At 44.2% G+C, this 20,043-nt stretch overlaps 1 protein-coding gene across 1 annotated transcript in view; it reads right to left on the bottom strand.

Moving 5' to 3' along the window:
- Positions 1–720: 720 nt before the first annotated feature.
- LOC124277407 (cytoplasmic dynein 2 heavy chain 1-like) overlaps positions 721–20,043 on the bottom strand; it is an 88,643-nt gene continuing 69,320 nt past the window's right edge. The window contains 15 exon segments of the mRNA XM_046713099.1: positions 721–1,944; positions 2,723–2,921; positions 3,358–3,557; positions 3,909–4,124; positions 4,898–5,119; positions 5,723–5,916; positions 6,052–6,133; positions 16,120–16,275; positions 16,525–16,635; positions 16,746–16,871; positions 17,021–17,181; positions 17,724–17,772; positions 17,774–17,929; positions 18,926–19,036; positions 19,526–19,681. Coding sequence (XP_046569055.1) covers positions 1,786–1,944; positions 2,723–2,921; positions 3,358–3,557; positions 3,909–4,124; positions 4,898–5,119; positions 5,723–5,916; positions 6,052–6,133; positions 16,120–16,275; positions 16,525–16,635; positions 16,746–16,871; positions 17,021–17,181; positions 17,724–17,772; positions 17,774–17,929; positions 18,926–19,036; positions 19,526–19,681 — 2,298 coding nt within the window. The 3' untranslated portion in view covers positions 721–1,785.

Below are 20,043 nucleotides of genomic sequence, written 5' to 3'. Positions count from 1 at the left end.
AACTACAACCTGAATAGGAAAAATCTAAAAAATGACGCTAACCAATTTTTTTTCGATGATTGGTCGTTGGTATTGAACCAATCATCAATTGTGAGATTTCAACCAATTCCCAACACTAGTTTGTATGATCAGGTAAGCCACCATGTCTCAAATGAACATATAAGGTGTGATTTCAAAAACCATGAGCCTATGACACGTACTGTTTTCTGTTCATATTTCTGTCATGACCACTTGCTGATTACGAACTACGGTTATGACAAAGTAAATATAGCAGTACCTTGAGTTTGTTATAACTATAGTTTACTTTACTCCTTAAGAAAATCAGCAAGGTACAAAAAACACTTCTTGGAAAAACTATACCATGAAAATCCGGGTTAGAATTGGTCTTCAGCAACCCATGCTTGTAAAATGTGACTAACAGGATTGAGTGGTTAGGCTCGCTGACTTGGTTGCCATATGACATTGTATCCCAGTTGAGTAGATTGATGCTCATGCTGTTGATCACTGGATTATCTAATCCAGACTCAATAATTTACATACTGCCGCCACATAGCTGGAATATTGCTGAGTACAGCGTTAAACCACAACCAAACCCTGAAAAACTAAATCAAGCAATGACACATTTACCTATATTTTGTACATTGTGTCCAAATCATGCAGGTGTTGAAATGTATATCAAAAGCTCTACCATATCAAAGAATTATGACCAACACAAAAAAGTACAAGATATATTTTAATGTCGACATATCACAGATTTACAATGGACGGTGAGATCCTCACTAGCTGGTCAATAAGTTACAATATCTACCATGGACGGAGAAACAAATCTGATGTTTTCAACAACATGAACACAGTAAAGCACTTTGAATGAACTACCGGTACTCCCCTGAGGCACAGGTCAGTTCCATAACAATTCCTCACTTATTTACAATTTGTAAGTCACCATCTCCTGACTTACACCTTACAATGGAATGTTGTACAATAAGAACAAACCCAAAACAGTGGGTGTAAATTGTGAAAAATAGTTACATTAAACAAAAGCTTTACAAGTTGAAGCATATATAAAGAATATGATAAAATGGACGGAATTCTTTATCCAAGGTGGATGAATTCATTATGCAATTACCTCAAAGACATGCCATGTTTTCAGTTACATGATCACAAGAGAAGTATAAGAAGGCTTTTGTATAGAAATATATATAGTTGTTTTCCACAAACCCGTGACACGGCTAGATCTAGGAGATCCATTTATCTTCCCAATCGGTTGTAACAGTCTAACACAATGGGATATATCTAGTTCTTATCTACAAAGTTGTGACATGGCTAGATCCAGGTAATCTGATTATCTTCCCAATCAGTTGTAAAAGTATAACAATGTGTAATTCATGATATTATCTTCATTTGATGTTTCAAGACTTGTGTTCCATTTATCCAGGCTTCAGTTGTGATGTGTTAAGTTGTACAGCAGAGAATACCTGAGCTACAGAAAATACTGCATCTAGTGGTCTATTTAGCTTACAAAATTAAACTTTTGTGATATTTAGACATTTCCCATGTCTGACGATGTTACACTATGTCTGATGATGTTTCATTATGACTGCTGATGTTTCGCCATGGCTTGTGACGTTAGATCGTGTCTAGTGATGTAAGTACATGTTGATGTTAGACACACATGTCTGCTGATGTTTCACCATGCATGGCTTGTGACGTTAGACCGTGTCTAGTGATGTAAGTACATGTTGATGTAAGACACACACGTCTGCTGATGTAGGTATTTTGGCAGCTCTACAGGTTGCGGAGGAAGAGCGCTGCACCACACTGCAGCCACTGGCTCTGGTTGCCGCCACAAGGGATGTTGAGTCGGGCGACGATGCGGTCGAGGGCGCTGCTGTAGTAGATGGGAACCAAGATGCTCTCATCACTGCTGTATGGGTCGGACGAATCCTGGCACACAAAGAAAGTCAGTACAGAAACACTGTACAAAAAGTTGACTTCTGTCAGATGTTTAACAAGGTTTATACAGAGTGTTTCTAACAAAGATGATTGAGTTGTACAAACAAACAGAATATTTGACAGATTATTATATGCAGAGAAGTTTTGGCATATCTTGTCAAAAATATTCACTTCATCAAAACAACCACGATACTTAATGTTAATTTGAACATCTTACTTTACAAGAAAAGTTAACACTCGATTTGTATTCTTCTACCAAAATTACTCGAAAAAAATGAAATTATACAACTTTGAGCTGGACTAATATAAGTTACCATATTAGTAAAAATACTATTTAATATTTCTAGATACTGGGTATATGTATTTCATTACTAATAATAATGCTGAACATAGAGATTTTTTCTGGGTTACATCTTCTTTTTATTCTCGAGTACAACATTTCAGGGCTTGAACAAGCCCTGAAACGTTGTACTCGAGAATAAAAAGAAGATGTAAGCCCTGAAACGTTGTACTCGAGAATAAAAAGAAGATGTAACCCAGAAAAAATCTCTATGTTCATCAAATATAATCCTCTAAAATGCCAATCAAGCATCTAATAATAATGCTCCTCTTTATGGCACATCACTCATCAATCAACAGCATTGATATTGACAGACATGATTTGGGGAACACCTTTAGAAAGGTACAACGAACTGAAAGACACACATGCATTGATGTATGAAGATGTCGGACCATGAAGCCTCTATACAAAAGGTCACCCAACCCTCACCTTAGGAATCCAGGCAACGACACATGCAGGTATGGCAGCCACACTTGGGGAGTCTCGCTGGTTCTCGGACAACCTTGACCCATCAAAGCTACATCCCTCCAGCTGCAGTCCCCCGATCTTGACCGAGGTGCGTGCCCCCTGTATGGAGCCCCGCCAGCTGCAGGCAAACTTGAGGCTGTCCATAGAACACTGTAGCTCTCTGGAAACAGGGCAACATGGGGCACTGAGTAAACGTTTCATAAAGAGGCATTTTTGTATACCCAGGCACAATTTGTTTAATTTTAAAGTTTTTAGCCTTGAGTGGAGCTGGTCTTAAATGAAACCCAAAAGAATGGATAAGGTAGTGACTAATATAAGACATGCAATCAGGGAGATCCATGATTTGAACACACAACCAGAAGTTTGTAGTTCGGGACACAGTTCTGTGGAAAATATGTGGCCTGTTGAAGTTATCTTTCCCCACATCTATTGCACATATATCAAATGCATGCATGCTTTGTTTGGAATTGGTAAGAAAACCACAGTTAGGCTTGTATTATCTATGTCCATGTTACACATTCATGAAAATATCACAGGACAGAATGAAAGCATTCATGAAAGAGGTCTACTTCAAGGTCGCTGCTGCTGCTGCTTACCTGGCTGTCTGCTGTCGGAGGGCGTTGAGGAAGGTGTCAGGTTTGAAGAGCTCCGATAGGTCCAGGGTGCTGCTGAGGAGACTCTGACCCTGTGCTCTCTCCACCCAGCCCTGAATAGCCTGGGTGCGGGCCACCAGGCCACGGAGGTACTGAATGGGGTCCTCGGGTCCGTCCCACTGGTTCAGCCAGTTGATAGGGGTCTGAACAACACAAACGGTAAACTCTAGCCACACACTTATTCAAAGGGGATAACTGGCAAAAACATCACCCAGTGTTTAATAAAAACCCTGATGACTTTACTTGTTTAACTTCCTTAACACTAATCAAAACTTCTCCCAAAATTAACAACAAAAGTAATGTGACATCCCATATCCAGACCCCAGCAAACATGCACAACCTACACACGAACCACACTGTACTCAAGAAATAATGTAATGTAATAAAATAATAGCTGGCACTTTGGTGGCACTCATAAAACGCAGTAATATGCATACTGCTAGCTGACCAAATGCCTGGATCAGTTTTGTCGATACTAAAGGTTTCTAATTTACCTCCTGGTTGAGCAGGGCTGCTGCCAGATCCTGCACCTCTTTGGTCAGGAGTTGTGTGCCCCTGATGATCTTGGACAGCGCGGCCAGGGATGCATGCACCTTCTGCACCAGCTTGACAGCGTTATAGAACTCTAACTGGATGAAGGAGAGGATGGGGGAATCCTTCCCACTCCGCTCAGCTGGAGCAGAAACCTTCATCTGGATCAGCTGGGAGCCCTGTGGAGAAAGAAGTGCTTAATTAGCAAAACAGGAAGGAAGACTATCAACCCTCTACATGAATCAGCAGAGCAAGATCACTTTCATAAACAGTTTCTATAATTGGCTGAACACCTTTTTAATGAACTGCTTTCGCACATGAAGATCTCGGTTAGGACTGATTTTCAGTAAACCATGCTTGTCATAAGAGGTAAATTATGGGATTGGTGTAGCCAGACCCTCTGACTTGGTTGTAGTCTGTCGTACAGACCCTGAAGCAAATATATCCAAGAAAGCCCACACAAGTCTAGAAAATGTGGCAAGTCTAGATTTCCTCAGCTTCAGGTCTGAAAATGAAGAAAGTCTCAGGGCTCCTTTTCATTATATTATTTTTTTTTTAACTATGAACTTTTTTCAGTAAAATATGTTCATTTCAGAGACTAGTTGTTAGTCTAACTTAGTTGATGCATGTTACCATTTCTCAACTGCATAGATCTATGAAGTCAATCACTGGATTGTCTGGTCCAGACTCAATTATTTACAGGCTGCCCCATCATATTAACCAAGCATGTAAGCTTGAAATATTGGTGAGTGCAGACAATTTGGTCATTTGTCAAACGCAAGGGTCTGGAAAATTATTTCAGCCATGTAATAAAGGCCCATGAACACTAAAACATTCTGACCATGAGGACAATGGAAGTTTGGGTTGGAAGACTCAAACATTTGAGCTGAGACAGCTATCAAGGTTACATGTACATATTTGTAGATTCATCTTCCTATCTCCAGTGTCTCACCTGGTTGAGTTTCTTCCACAAGTTGAGTATCGGCCCGAGTTCATTGGCCCACACTTCCTTGTCAAACTTGCTGGCCTTGACATCAGCTCTCTGCAGGATTCTCAGCTGGCTGATGACCTGTGAGCTGATGATTCTCTGAGCTGAACGCTCAATGTTCTCCGGCAAACCAAAGTAGGATGGCTTGTCAAACTCTGGCAGGGACTCGATAGTGTCAATATAGTCCTGTAGGTGAAAGGGATATTTAACAACAGTTTTAGAATTTGAAATTGTTAGATAATGACATTACATACCGATGTTTATCAAGACAACAAGAATCATGTTATCAATGTGTATTGAAGGTTGTCTTTGAGGATCCAGTACAAGGTGATGACCCTGGTTCCACCACAGTGGAATGAGTGAGTTTGATTTTACGACGCTTTCAACAATATCCCAGCAATATCCCATGGGCTTCACACATTGTACCCATGTGGGGAATCCAACCTAGGTTTTCAGTGTGACGAGCGAACGCTTTAACCACTAGGCTAAACCCCAGACCAGCCTGGGGTGGAGGATTCAAGAAGATGTTATTTCCTGTTCTTATAGGGTGGTGGGGTAGCTCCTCATGCCGAAGGCCCAGGTTTGATGTGTGAAGCCCATTTCTGGTGTCCCCATCGTGATATTGCTGGAATATTGCTAAAAGCAGTGTAAAACTACTCACTCACTCATTCTGTTCTCATAACATCTCTCTTCAAGTTCATGATGTCACACTATATTACCTTGAAACTATAGAAGCATAGAATTTTCTGAAAACAATGATTAATCAAAGTGATATTCTTGTGTACTTACTCGAATGTTGGTGGAGTTAGGCAGCTTGAGTGGTCCAAGGCGTTTATTTCGCCCCTGTGGTGACAAGACACTGACGTCAAACAGCTGCTTGAGATAGGAAACCATCACCCGGATGTCGAATGGGTTGTCAACTCGGCCACCATAGATGGCAAACTCAAACAGGCCATGTATGAAGAGGTAGTTCAAGTCTTGACCTGTAAGAGAAATATTGTGTTGATGTAAGTGAAAATTATTCACTGCGATGATCAACTAATCAACATCTGTAACAAAATGATGAACTATTCACCAGGATTAAAGATTAGAAGATAATGATGGTGATTGTGACATACCCCCACTTCTGCAGAGTCGATCAATGATGTCAGCGCCAGCCCGTAGATCCGAGAGAGAGAACTCGTAGAACTTAGTCCATCCCTGTGAAGCAATATGTAAATACAGATTTCAGACTATCAAGCAATACAGATTTCAGACTTGCAAGCAATACAGAGTTCAGACAAGCAAGCAATACAGATTTCAGACTAGCAAGCAATATAGATTTCAGACTAGCAAGCAAAACAGATTTCAGACTAGCAAGCAATACAGATTTCAGACTAGCAAGCAATAGATTTCAGACTAGCAAGAGTAACAGATTTCAGACTAGCAAGCAATACAGATTTCAGACTAGCAAGCAATACAGATTTCAGACTAGCAAGCAATACAGATTTCAGACTAGCAAGGTAACAGATTTCAGACTAGCAAAGTAACAGATTTCAGACTAGCAAGCAATATAGATTTCAGACTAGCAAGCAATACAGATTTCAGACTAGCAAGCAATACAGATTTCAGACTAGCAAGCAATATAGATTTCAGACTAGCAAGGTAACAGAGTTTCAGACTAGCAAGCAATACAGATTTCAGACTAGCAAGGTAACAGATTTCAGACTAGCAAGGTAAACAGATTTCAGACTAGCAAGCAATACAGATTTCAGACTAGCAAGGTAACAGATTTCAGACTAGCAAGTATTACAGATTTCAGACTAGCAAGCAATACAGATTTCAGACTAGCAAGGTAACAGATTTCAGACTACAGATTTCAGACTAGCAAGCAATACAGATTTCAGACTAGCAAGGTAACAGATTTCAGACTAGCAAGCAATACAGATTTCAGACTGGCAAGGTGACATATTTCATCACTGCACTCACACCTCGGCCCCTTTAAAAAGAAAGCCCTGATGAAATGACAGAATTTTGGGTTGATCACTTAAGTAATCTCTCCTAAAACCTATAACCACGAATAGAGGCACAAATAGACTTGTGTTTGCTATACAATCTGTCCAAAAGCTTTTATGTCTGCCTACCAAACTATTTTGCACAATTTTCAGTAGATTTTTATATTAAAACCAAGGCCTCGTTCTGTCAAGATCACAGATGATTTTGTCTACATTAATAAGCTTATGGTACTTAAAATAGATGTAATATGGTTTTGTTAAAGTGGGTTATTAAACTTTGAGTGTTTAATGTTAGACTATATCTGGTAATAGTATGGGTACAGAGTTGTATTCAGGGAAGCGTGACCAGGTATGGCCAGAGAGCTGGGGAGTTAATTGATAAACAATAGAGAGGTGTAGAGTAGCTTGGGTATGGGAGGTCAGTATAGATAGTGGGAGAGGTCAGTAATTGTGAACAGTAGCTAGAATCACCATTGTGTTCACCTACATGTCAGCCAGAAGCACCATCATATTCCCCTACATGGGTTCAAGCTACTGGCTACAACGCTGCTGTAAGTTTTTTTATTATTATTACTTTCGCTCATGATTGAGTATATTTGGCAAGAGACTTTTAATTGATGCATTATTTCTTGACATATATGTTACTAAGTGAATATGTAAATCCAGTGTAATTTTCAGTGATAATGTTATAATGTCTGATTCACTCCAGTGAATCTACACACTAGTTTTAGTTGTAATTGTGATATTCTAGTTGTTTTACTGTCCTTGCCGACAGGTTTTATAATATACATTTATTCCATTTCAATGTCACATATGTTCTTGTCATGATATGGCTGAAATATTGCCGATGTAACGTTAAATAATAACTCACTCACTCACTCACTCACTCACTCAGTGAATCTACACAATCACTGAAAAATACACTAGAATTTTAGACATATTCCTGAACTCACTTCTTGTGTAGTTTGAAGAATATTTCATCCAAAAAGCGCTAAAATCAGTTTTAGTTTAGTATCTAGCCGAGATAAAATGGTCAATTAAGCAAGGAGGAGGTTCGTTTGTTTTGTACTTCTGGTAATTGTATTAAAAACGTCCTCCTTACTAATTATGAACTGAGTGTTATTTTGAGATGTTTGATCCATTCAACAAGGGCAACAATGTGCTTTACTGATCAGAGAATTTTAGGACGGACTCATTTGAGAACTGGGCTCATTTTGAAGATGAATATCAAAATACCATCAGTGAATTGCTGGAAGCTGAATCATCAACAAAGAAGTCCCCCATTAGTTTTATCTTCTAAAGAAATATGCAGTCCTTCAATGCGGTGATGTGAAGCAGTGGATTATATGCATGCATATATTGTAACATTATTATAGCAACTTAATGAAGATGAAGTCACCGTTCCATTTATGCAGTTCCACTTTTAGAAACGTTAATAAGAGTAGTGTGTAAGTATAAGGTAGCGATATATGCCTTTATGAGTAACTGTAGTTAACTGTATTGTATTGTAATGTCCTGAACTTAACCAAACCTGAAGAGGTTTTCAATTCTTCAAGAGAGTCAGTCCTTGGGGTACATATTATGCATTTTCCAAGCTGAAAATGTCCTGTGACAGTTGTATCAATGTTTTGAATAAAAAGATTGTACAATAAATAAACTCTTTTATTTATTATAACGCTCCTCTACCTCACGGAGTTACCTCCCGTTATGCGCATGCACTCAACTGGAGTAAGCTCCTAGACCCGTGATCATCATTCCTTCTGCTGAATATATCAGTGAACAGGAATTCTGGCGGGGGAGAAGCGGAGGCCCTACCCCAAGGACAACTCTTCGAAGAATTGAAAACCTCTTCAGGTTTGGTTAATTCTTCATAGAGATCGTCCTTGGGGTACATATTATGCATAAACACAGACTCCCAAAGACCGGAGGCCCAGGGAGGAGGGAATTCTGTCGAAAAAATGACCAAAAAATTGAACAGACGCCATAACACTCCACACAGTTAAGGCGCTTCCATATAGGTACGGCGGGAGGAACCAGGGAGGGGATTCAAGCTCAAAAAAAATGACCGATAAAAATTGAACAGACGCCATCCACACTCACCTGTCACTTGTCCCAGCTCACAGCAGCAGCGCAATCTTCACCCAGAGGCATAAACCAAGACTCACTCGGGGAGGGGCATAAGTGTGAACTACACAGAACAGAAAGGATTTGTGGAATGTATCAAATAAACGCGGCTTTGCGGGCTCCCAAATAGCCGCAGAGCAGATCTCTTCAATGGGGAGTGCCGATGCAAAGCTTTTGATGCTACTGCCCTGACCGATTAGCATTAAGTATCTGGGAAGCCGAATACTGACACGATCCCTGTGGAATCACAGTCAGCGCCGGGTGGGGAAGACATAGCATGTAAATCGCCCGACCCTACGTCCAGATGTTACCGCCACCAGAAAAACAGCTTTCCAAGTTAACAACTGAATGGAAATAGCCGATAGGTGTGAGAAAGTTGGACGGACAGCCAATCTAGCACAATTGACAAATCCCAAGGTGGACTGGTTCTCGGCCTGGCGCCAGGTCGAATCCGTTCAGCGCCAGCAAAAAAAGCTGTGCGAGAGGGTGCTGCCCCAGAAGAGCACCATCGACAGGGGGTGTGAAAAGTGGAAATAGCGGTGGAGTAGCCATTTAATGGTCGGCCGCCAGGCCTTCTTCTAAGCGAGCTTGCAAAACTAAAATCCGCCCAGAAAAGGGATCTGCAATCCCCTATCTGAACACCAGCTGGCGCATAAGCGGGACCACCTATCCTCATTTCAAGCGTTTGTCGAATCCGCCTCGAAGCCAGAATTGTGTCTGCAACTGCTGCAGGAATTCCGCGTGCCTCGAGGTTAGACCTGACAGAGGCCAAGCCACCCACTGAATCCGTGGATTTGGGTGGGGGAAGCTCCGTTCTGAGTGAGAATGTCCGGTCGTAAAGGTAATAGAACAGGAGGCTGAGCCAGAAACCTGAGAATTACCGGAAACCAGCTCTGTGACGCCAAAGCGGTGCCAGTAGCACAAGCAGCCGAGCTGGCTGGGTGGACAGCTGTGAAAGGACACGGGAATGAGTGGTAACGGCGGAGCATGAAGAGCACTTTGCCCGCCCAATCCAGCAGGAAGGCCGGCAGCCAAGCGCCCTGGGTCCGGTATCCGAGCAGAACGCGGGTGTCTGATGCGCCCCGCCCGGGCGCAAACAGATCCACCTGGAGCGACCCGTACAACTGGGGAGATTACTCTGAAAATCTGCCTGTCGAGCATCCACTGCGTCGCGGGGCCAGGATCTTCGCGAGAGGCGCGCATCTGCTCGCCACGTTCTCCAGCCCCGGAGATAAACAGGGAGTACCTGACAATCGTACTGGTCGCACCAGAGGAGAAAGTCCCACGCCTCCGAGGAGCGCTGGGGACACCGTGCCTCCCTGCTTCAGGATGTATGCGACATGGCCGTCCTGGTTGTCCCACTGAAGACGGACTACCTGGCCACGGACATGCTCTCTGGCTTTCGAATACCAACCGCACAGCTCTCAGTTCCAACACGTTGATGTGAAGGTGGGCCGGCGGACCAGAGTCCGGATGCCGACAGACTGCCCAGAACACCCCAGCCTGTGAGGGACGCATCGGTCTGAACTGTGAGAGCTGGCGTCGGGATTTCAAGGGGAACCCCTGGTGAGATTCCCGACATTTGTCCACCACTGAAGGTGAGGTGTCAACCACTTTCGGGGACTGTGAGACTGCGCTCCAGAACCTCCGTGTGAGTCCACAGCCGAGCCAAAGCTTGCTGTATAGGGCGCATCCTCAACCAGCCAGCCACACTACAGAGAGATCGTCGCCGCCATATGGCCCAGTAGGCGGAGCCAAGTCCGTGCTGGTGCCTGGGGCTGGGAGAGAGCGAAGATACCATCTCCCGAACTCTGGTGATCGGTCGGGCGACAAAGAAACGAGATCCTTGTTCGTTTGGAATCTGGCTCAAGAAAAACCAAGTCCTGGGTGGGTACCAGGTCGAATTTCTTGAGGTTGATGATCCACCCCAGTCGAGTTAGAATGTCTATCACTGTGTGAGTAGCATCTTGACTTCGCTGGCTGAGTTAGTGCTCCGAGCAACCAGTCGTCTAGGTAAGGGTAACAGCGCCTTCCTTGCGAGCGAGCTAGGGTAGCTGGGACTAACATGAGCTTGGTGAACACCCTTGGGGCAGTCGATATGCGAAGGAGCACCCTGAATTGGTAACACATCCCGTCGTAAAGAGAACCCGAAGGTACTGCTTGAGCGAGGGATGTATGGGTACATGCAGATCGCGCATCCTTTAGGTCGATTGGCGTGAGCCAATCGCCGGGCTGAACAGATGAGATCACCGGCGCAGTGTCTCCATCTTGAAGGATGGAACTTCTAGCATGCGATTCAACCCTTGAGGTTGAGAATCGGGCCGGAACCGCCGTCTTTCTTCGGGCGAAGTACGTAGAGTAAAATCCCGCCTGTTCCTCTCCCGGTGGAATGCGCCGATTGGCGGACTTGTCCAGCAGAGCCTGAACCGTCGCGCTAATATGTCCGCCCTGGCTTGACATGGCGGCACCCGAGTGCGGCGTATGCCGGTGAAGTCGGGTGGACCTCGCTTCCACAGTGGTAAATGGCCGATGCTGACCGTGGCAGCACCCAAGCGTTGTTGGTAGCCTTCTCCCATTCCGGCAGGAATAGAGAGGCTGACCTCCCACTGGGATATGGGGTAGGAAGCGTGCGTGGACCCGAGTAAGCGGAGCTGACTGGGTGTGAGACACGGCTTGAGTGGCAGCCTGATGGGTTAACGGGAGGTCGGGCAGACCTCCCAGCGCGAAAAGGCTGGGAGCTAGTCGAGGACTGCTCCTTGCCCCTACCCTTGGCGGACCTGTGCCTGCCCCTACCTGGCGGCGAAGCCAGCCGGCAGACTTCGGTGTAGGCTGCACCCGGCGGAGGAAGGTGTAGCGGAGCCGGTGAAGACACCAGCTGGTGCTCCAACAAGGCCTTAGAGTCCTTGAAGGAGGTAGCTGCAGTGGCAGCCTCCCGAATGACCTGCTGAGCCCCGGGAAGAGGGTGGCTCCCCAGACGGAAAGGGAGGGCCAGCAAGGTCTGCTGCGTTGCTGCGAGTACAGAGGCGCCGACAGCCACAGCCTGCGCGCATCCCCATGACTGCGCACATCACCGTCGACGCAGCAGACGCCAAAGAGTGGCGAGGTGTGCCTGCACTTCCGAGAGCTGGCGGAGCAGCCGCGACATGCGGCCCGGCGCCGCCAGCATGCCCCTCCGCCTCAGGGCCGACCTCTGAATCGAGGAGAGGTAGGCCTCATGGACCACCACCGCACCTGCTGCATCAGCGTTCCGGTAGACTTCCTCGTAGGTCCGGTGCAGCGTGCTGCAGAGGCGCCCAAGGGCAAAAGGTGGAGTGAGGCGCCTTGCCGAGCAGCGGAGCTGCTCGAGGAGGAAGCCGAGCCTCCCCAGAGGCGGCGAGGAAGTGAACGCTTTTCGTCCAGCGATGGGAACTGAACAGGGAGTCCTCCCAAGCTGGTAGCGCCGCCGCGAGATCCGGCAAGTCGAACCCGACTCGGGCACCAGACAAGAGGGGATCAACCACGTCCGAGACCAACGAAGGCAAAATGCGGAGCTGCGTCTGCGAGGGTTGCCTAGGGGCAAGCGCCCGCCAGGCAAGCGGAACTCAGCCGAGTCCACGCAACCCACAGGCACAGCGGCAGGGTAGGCCCTCGGCAATTCTTTTTGCCGGACCTCCCCGCAGAGCGAAGCAAAGCGAAGCTCCGTCATGCTCCTCTACCTCCCCAAGCTCCATTGCCTCGGCGCCCGGAGCTCGAAGTCAGAGGCTGGGTCTCCTCGAAAGAGGACCCTAACCCGACCCGGTGGGCTGCCTAGCGCTAGGAAGCACAGAGAGAGAGAAGAGCAGACTGGCTGCTCCACGTCGGCGCCAGCAGGCGTGCATGGACCCGGTCCGAGGCGCTGGAGGCAGGCCAGGCAGAACTGGTGCCTCCGGCTCTCATGGGGCGGGAGTGCGCAGGGACGGAACACCAGGAATACTCAACGGTCCCTGCGCCAACTCCCGAGAGGGGACTGGGAGCACCTCCCCTCCCGGGGCAGCCGCGGCGTGCGCCCGGACCGAAGCCAGAGGCAACGGGTCAACAGGCGCCGCCAAGGCTGAGGGATCGAACCGAGCCCGGCGATCCCACCCCCTGACTCTCCGCCCCCCGTCCGGAGTGAGCGAGGAACTCCTGCCGGAGACCTCCAACTGACTCACGAACGAGGGACTTCACCGAGTCCATATGCTGCTGAAACAAGGTTTCCATTATAGACATGTCAAAGCCACCAGTACTGGCGGGAGAGGGGGTTTGGCCACGGGATTTTTTTCCCTTTTTAGACGGCTTTTTAGCCTTACGCATCTCCCGGTAGAAGAGCGTATCCGCCGCCCTCCTCTTTTGGGCCCGGGGGGAAAACCCAAGACATATGGGACAAGAGTCCGCATCGTGACCAGTCTTCTCGAGACAGGCAACGCATTGCTCATGCCTGTCGGCCCGTGGAATACTTTATCCACAGACCAATCAGGATGAAAAGGCCTGAAAGCAAACACGCAAGCATGTAGCTAACGGCGGCCAGCAGCATATAAACACGTAGAAAACATTGAAAAATATGTGAAGGTTACCACGGAAAGTAATAGTTGGTTTTAATACGCAATATTACGACCACATGGCACGCTAAACTTCCCGCCATGGCAGAGCAACACGTGCGTAAACCACGGGAAAGTTCTCGTATTAGAATTAATACAAAGTCACAATTATGAAACAACCAACTGTAAAGCTTTACTGTTCCTTTCATAGGCAAATAAAGACCATACATACAGGTGGTGTTTGAGACATATTCAATTTCTAGTTCGGCAGAAAAGTCAGCTGTGTCCGGCTCATGAAGTACTCAACATACGTCTGTTCATGGCAGTGACAGCAGAAGGAAAGATGATACGGGTCTAGGAGCCTACCCAGTTGGTGCGCATGCGCTAAGGGAGGTAACTCCGTGAGGCAGGGACCGTATAATAAATAAAAGAGTTTATTTATTGTTCAATCTTTTTATTCAAAAAACATTGATACAACTGTCACAGGACATTTTCAGCTTGGAAAATGCATAATATGTACCCCAAGGACGATCTCTATGAAGAAGAATTTGAGGGTCTGACGTTAGATTATATCCGGTAATAGTATGGGTACAGAGTTGTATTCAGGGAAGCGTGACCAGGTATGGCCAGAGAGCTGGGGAGTTAATTGATAAACAATAGAGAGGTGTAGAGTAGCTTGGGTATGGGAGGTCAGTATAGATAGTGGGAGAGGTCAGTAGTTGTGAACAGTAGCTAGAATCACCATTGTGTTCACCTACATGTCAGCCAGAAGCACCATCATGTTCACCTACATGGGTTCAAGCTACTGATATTCCCCTACAACGCTGCTGTAAGTTTTTATTATTACTACTTTCGTTCATGATTGAGTATATTTGGCAAGAGACTTTTTAATTGATGGATTATTTCTTGACATATACGTTACAGTGAATATGTAAATCCAGTGTAATTTTCGGTGATAATGTTATAATGTCTGATTCACTCAGTGAATCTACACACTAGTTTTAGTTGTAATTGTGATATTCTAGTTGTTTTACTGTCCTTCGTCGACAGGTTTTTATAATATACATCTATTCCATTTCAATGTCACATATGTTCTTGTCATGATATGGCTGAAATATTGCCGATGTGACGTTCAATAATAACTCACTCACTCACTCAGTGAATCTACATAATCACTGAAAAATACACTAGAATTTTAGACATATTCCCTGAACTCACTTCTTTTGTAGTTTGAAGAATATTTCATCCAAAAAAGCGTTAAATCAGTTTTAGTTAGTATCTAGCCGAGATACAATGGTCAATTAAGCAAGGAGGAGGTTCGTTTGTTTTGTACTTCTGGTAATTGTATTAAAACTTCCTCCTTACTAATTATGAACTGAGTGTTATTTTGAGATGTTGATCCATTCAACAAGGGCAACAATGTGCTTTACTGATCAGAGAATTTTAGATGGACTCATTTGAGAACTGGGCTCATTTTGAAGATGAATATCAAAATACCATCAGTGAATTGCTGGAAGCTGAATCATCAACAAAGAAGTCCGCCATCAGTGTTATCTTCTAAAGAAATATGCAGTCCTTCAATGCGGTGATGTGAAGCAGTGGATTATATGCATGCATATATTGTAACATTATTATAGCAACTTAATGAAGATGAAGTCACCGTTCCATTTATACAGTTTCACTTTTAGAAACGTTAATAAGAGTAGTGTGTAAGTATAAGGTAACGACACATGCCTTTATGAGTAACTGGAACTGGCCGGTTTTCCTTATACATAAGTATGTAGTAAGGAGAAGATAAATATTTCCACACATAAGGAGACAAGGGTCTCCGCTAGTGAATAAGGAGAGGAGAATCTCCGAGTAAAAGTGAGATGTAGATGGCACAGCCATCATCAACTACACAGGCACCTTCTACTCTGTGAGGGAAACCATTGCCTAGGTGTGAGAGGTACCACACCATTACATATGGCATAAAGTGGAACAAAAGTGCACTGATATTCTCATGAGAAAGTGTTATATATCTGAAAGACCATAGTGGCAATTTTCATGGTTGTCTATTTCAATTCTTTAGTATACAATTTTGTATAGAGTCATTGGTTATGTTAGTGTGAGTATTAGAATATTAGTGTAGTTAATAGCAGTGTTGATGGGGTAAAATTAGCAATATTAGAGGTAGGCCAGAAGTGTTTGTGCAGAAAGTTGTATTAGTCCTTATAGAATTAGTTTATATTTAGTATAGTTATTGGGATTTAATTATACCTTAAGGGGAGGAATAAAGTTGTGAAAACTTATTCTATTGTTGTGGCTACTTTGGTATGTGACATGTTCCACAAAGCAATGTTTGCGCTACGACTGTCGTAGGCCAAGTTTAAAGTATGGGAGTTACGATCATCTTCGCGCTATGATTGCTTTTTAGAACTGAGCCCAGAAGAAAGTTAACAAAAGTCAAGCTTTGGGCAACTGGGTAAATATGCAGGCTGTAGGGAACCATGGACTAGTTTTACTGTTTACTGTAGAAGCTGGATTGTCCTACCTGTGGTATGTACATGCGTCTCTCCTGTACGATGGCATGGAACCATGCCAGGGCAAACAGTGCCTGTGACCGTGTCACGTTTCCGCCACGACTAACATATTCCGGTGACCATGACTCGTATGTTCGCATCAAGTTCCTCTTCACACCTGGTGGCGCGCCTGAAAATACATTAATCATTATACTTACGTTCACATAAAATACAAAAGAATGACAACAAAACCAAGAGAACAAGGGATCTGAAAATACAAAATAAATGACCACTAATCTATTAACGTTGTATTTGTGTGTGCTTCATGCAGGCCTTCTGTACAGTTATTCTAAAACAACTACATCATCACCACTGTGATTATCCAACATTCCACAGTTTGAGGCAGCAGTGTGCACCAGGATTCACTGTAGTCTCACCTCGTATGTGACCTTGAGACTGGACTGGAGGAGGATGGTGGGGAAGCGAGGGTGGACCTCCGCCGTCAGCCACAGTCGGAAGTCAGCATGAGCCTTCAGTGTGTTCATCTCCTGGAATGTTGAAATAGCAGGTATGTTATAATGACGACATCTAGAAATCTACATGAAGATAAATTGTCACAACTACTGGTACTTAAAAAGTAGGTCAAATTACAACAAACCTTCTCCAGCTGAGGCAACCAAGCTGTCACAAGATGTAGATTCTTCAGACACAGCCAGTCTCCATTTTGAGAACACTCATGAAGCAACTGCATGGCGATGTCAGCCTGGCCTTGACCCATGGCAACCTGAAACAAAGGTCAAGGACATTAATGTAGGTAATCATTTACTATAACCACACATATATAATTAAGAAGTCTATTCTCAGACTGAACACATCTTACATCAAGAAACCAAGAAGGAAATCAGAATCTATGTGTTGTGTACAGTGACCGACCTGGTGGTATTTGTCGAGTCCGACTGTTTCCCCAGCCATGTCCTGCAGCTCCTGGGAAGGATCAGCTCCAGGAGAAATCAGGATCAGCACTGGCTCAGTCGATATCGTCTCCTGATACAGTTTCTTCAAGCTCACACTCGCAGGAGACAACTCGCGCAGTTCTGTGTTTGGAAATAACCTCTGATATTAATAACCCATATTGGAGATGTGAATATAACCATACTTCAAATGGTAAAGAACATATCAACAATTAATCAAATTCAGTCATCTTTAAAAAAACCCCATATTAACACCACAGCCACCTCACCAATACTAGTGGCCAATAAAATACTGTGAGATGACATAACATTATCATATATTCTCCAAGGAAGACAAGATCATTTACAATTTATCCAGTCAAAAGGAAAAGCACCTTATTTTCTTGTGTATAAGGCAAACCCACACAAGACCAATACAAGCATGTAGAAGGTGTAAGAGTATAAGTATAAAACAGTTTATTTGTTCCAAACAAAATATACAACTACTAGTTTGTAATAAAGAAATAGGTTCAACAAATACAATACAAAACTTACTTCTGTTTTCACAATTTTGAATTGAATTTGATGTTAAAGTGTTCCAGCTTTGATTTCTTGATCTATTTCATTAATTTTATTCAAACTTTCCTTCCACAGTGTGTACATTAAAGTCATCAATATTGACAGACCTAGGACCTGGCAGGCGAACTGGCTCATGGCACTCTGTAGACGGTCAGGCCCGGGCAGCCTGGATGACCAACAGTTGTTGGAACAGTGACGTCTTCTTGGTGACCATGGACGGCAGCTCCTGCTCACAGTTGCTGCTGCGGGCAAAGTTGGACCACAGCCCCAAGTCATCCAGATTCATCTGGTTGTACAGGTCGGGGAAGTTGGCCTGAGGAACATCAGATACACTCTCAATACAGGAGTTAGATGTGCTTATCAGAAATGGGCTTCACCCATTGTATCCATGTGGGGAATCAAACCCGGGTCTTCAGCGTGACGAGCAGACTCTTTAAAAACTAGGCTAGCCCACCACCCTAGAAACAAGTTTAGCCAAACCTGTAGAGGTTTCCAATTCTTTGAAGAGAATCGTCCTTGGGGTACATATATGCATTTTCTGCGGCTGAAAATGTCATGTGACAGTTGTATCAATGTTTTAATGAAAATATTGTACAATAAATAAAATCTTTCTTATCTATTATACGGCCCCCATCCCGTGGAGTTACCTCCCTGCTACGAATGCGCAGCCAACCAGGTAAGCACCTAGGCCCGTATCATCATTCCTTCTGCTGAATAAATCAGTGAACAGAATTGCGGGGAGGTGGGTGGCCCTACCCCAAGGACGATTCTCTTAAAAGAATTGGAAACCTCTACAGGTTTAGCTAATTCTTTTTCATAGAGATCGCCCTTCATATATATGCATTAACTCAGACTCCCAAAGACAGGAGGCTAGGGAGGAGGGAATTCTGTCAAAGTACACATAAATAGCGATCGTTAGGAAGAATGTAACAGACGCCACAACACTCACCTGTCACGTGTCCCGAAGCTTCCGCAAGAGGCATGATGGGAGGGTAACCGACAGGGAGGAAAGTACTAAGATCTGACCTCATAGGTTAAGCAAAGCAATTCAGCCGCAGAAAATGCATATATGTACCCCAAGGACGATCTCTATGAAAAACAATTAAATGATTGTGAATCATATCAGGGACTTAAGAATGAGGGACACTTGAACCTGCTGCCCCCTTACTAAGACTCTTTGAAACTACTTGACAAGCACAAATTAACAACTCTTCTGAAGTTTTCAAACAAAGAAGACCCCTCCATGATGATGATGATAGTGGTGGAGATGATGATGATGATGATGATGACCATAGCCATGACAGCCTACCTTGAGTGAGGCTACAGCACCAGCTCGTTCCTGGTCCACCCATGATGGCGCACTACGCTGTGCATCAGACTTGATGTCTGCCACCAGTGTGCCTGAGAAGCCCTCCCATTCCTGGAACAAATCATACAGTACAAATGTCCATATTATAGATAGTTATTTACTCATCCAAACATATTCAAATACATCCAAAACTGAAGAAAAAAACAACACCAACAGTCCATAAATCCATTATGATAAATAATCAATTGCAGAACATCAGATTCTGCAATTTTCATAAGATATGGGATATGATGGAAGGTGATAAGAATTTATCAGAAACAGGATCAACACAACCTTTCCCTTTGGCTGCTTTGATATTTGTTATTTGCTTTTGCCTTATCCTTACTGATCCTATAGGCATATTTTCACATATCGGAAATCCAGTGACGCTGAATTCAAAGTCCACTAACCATGCAGTATGCACGACAATCAGTTTTAGTGTAAAGCATTATCACAGATAAACAGCATTTTTCTGAGGAATTTTGTGATAATTTCAAAAAAAGCGTGATGGGTATGTTTATCTCTGAATTTTAACAGCATTCTATACTGTGTGTAACTTACATTTTCCTTGAAGAGATCTGGTCTCATCCCATGGACCATATGCATGGCAAACATGAGACGGTCGGCCTTGAAGAGTGAGCGACAAACGTACTCATACACCATGTGCAGCAGCTTCCGTGACAGGGTGTTGATTCTCATCTCCGTGCCGCTCCCATCCTGAAACACACACACATTACATACACCAACAAGTACTCATTAAAACATGCAAATAACACTAGGCACAAACATCCATGAATACTGTGGAAGGTCAATGAATTCAACAGAAAGCAAGTTTGTTGCGAATGAGTGGATATTCCAGTCATATCCTGTAGACAATACACCACTGAGTGTGTTTGTTGTTTAACAATGCACTCAGCAACATTCCAGCTATGTGGTGGCCGTCTGGAAATAATCTAGTCTGGACCAGACAATCAAGTGATCAACAGCATGAGAATCAATCTACACGACTGGGATGCGATGACATGTGTCAACCAAGTCAGCAAGCCTGACCACCCGATCCTGTTAGTCGCATCTTACAA

Source organism: Haliotis rubra, unplaced genomic scaffold (assembly GCF_003918875.1).
Source record: "Haliotis rubra isolate DU_JTF1 unplaced genomic scaffold, ASM391887v1 Scf221, whole genome shotgun sequence".
Lineage (NCBI taxonomy): Eukaryota > Metazoa > Mollusca > Gastropoda > Lepetellida > Haliotidae > Haliotis > Haliotis rubra.
The sequence above is the reverse complement of the archived record's forward strand: the minus strand, read 5'-3'. Positions and strand labels throughout refer to the sequence as shown.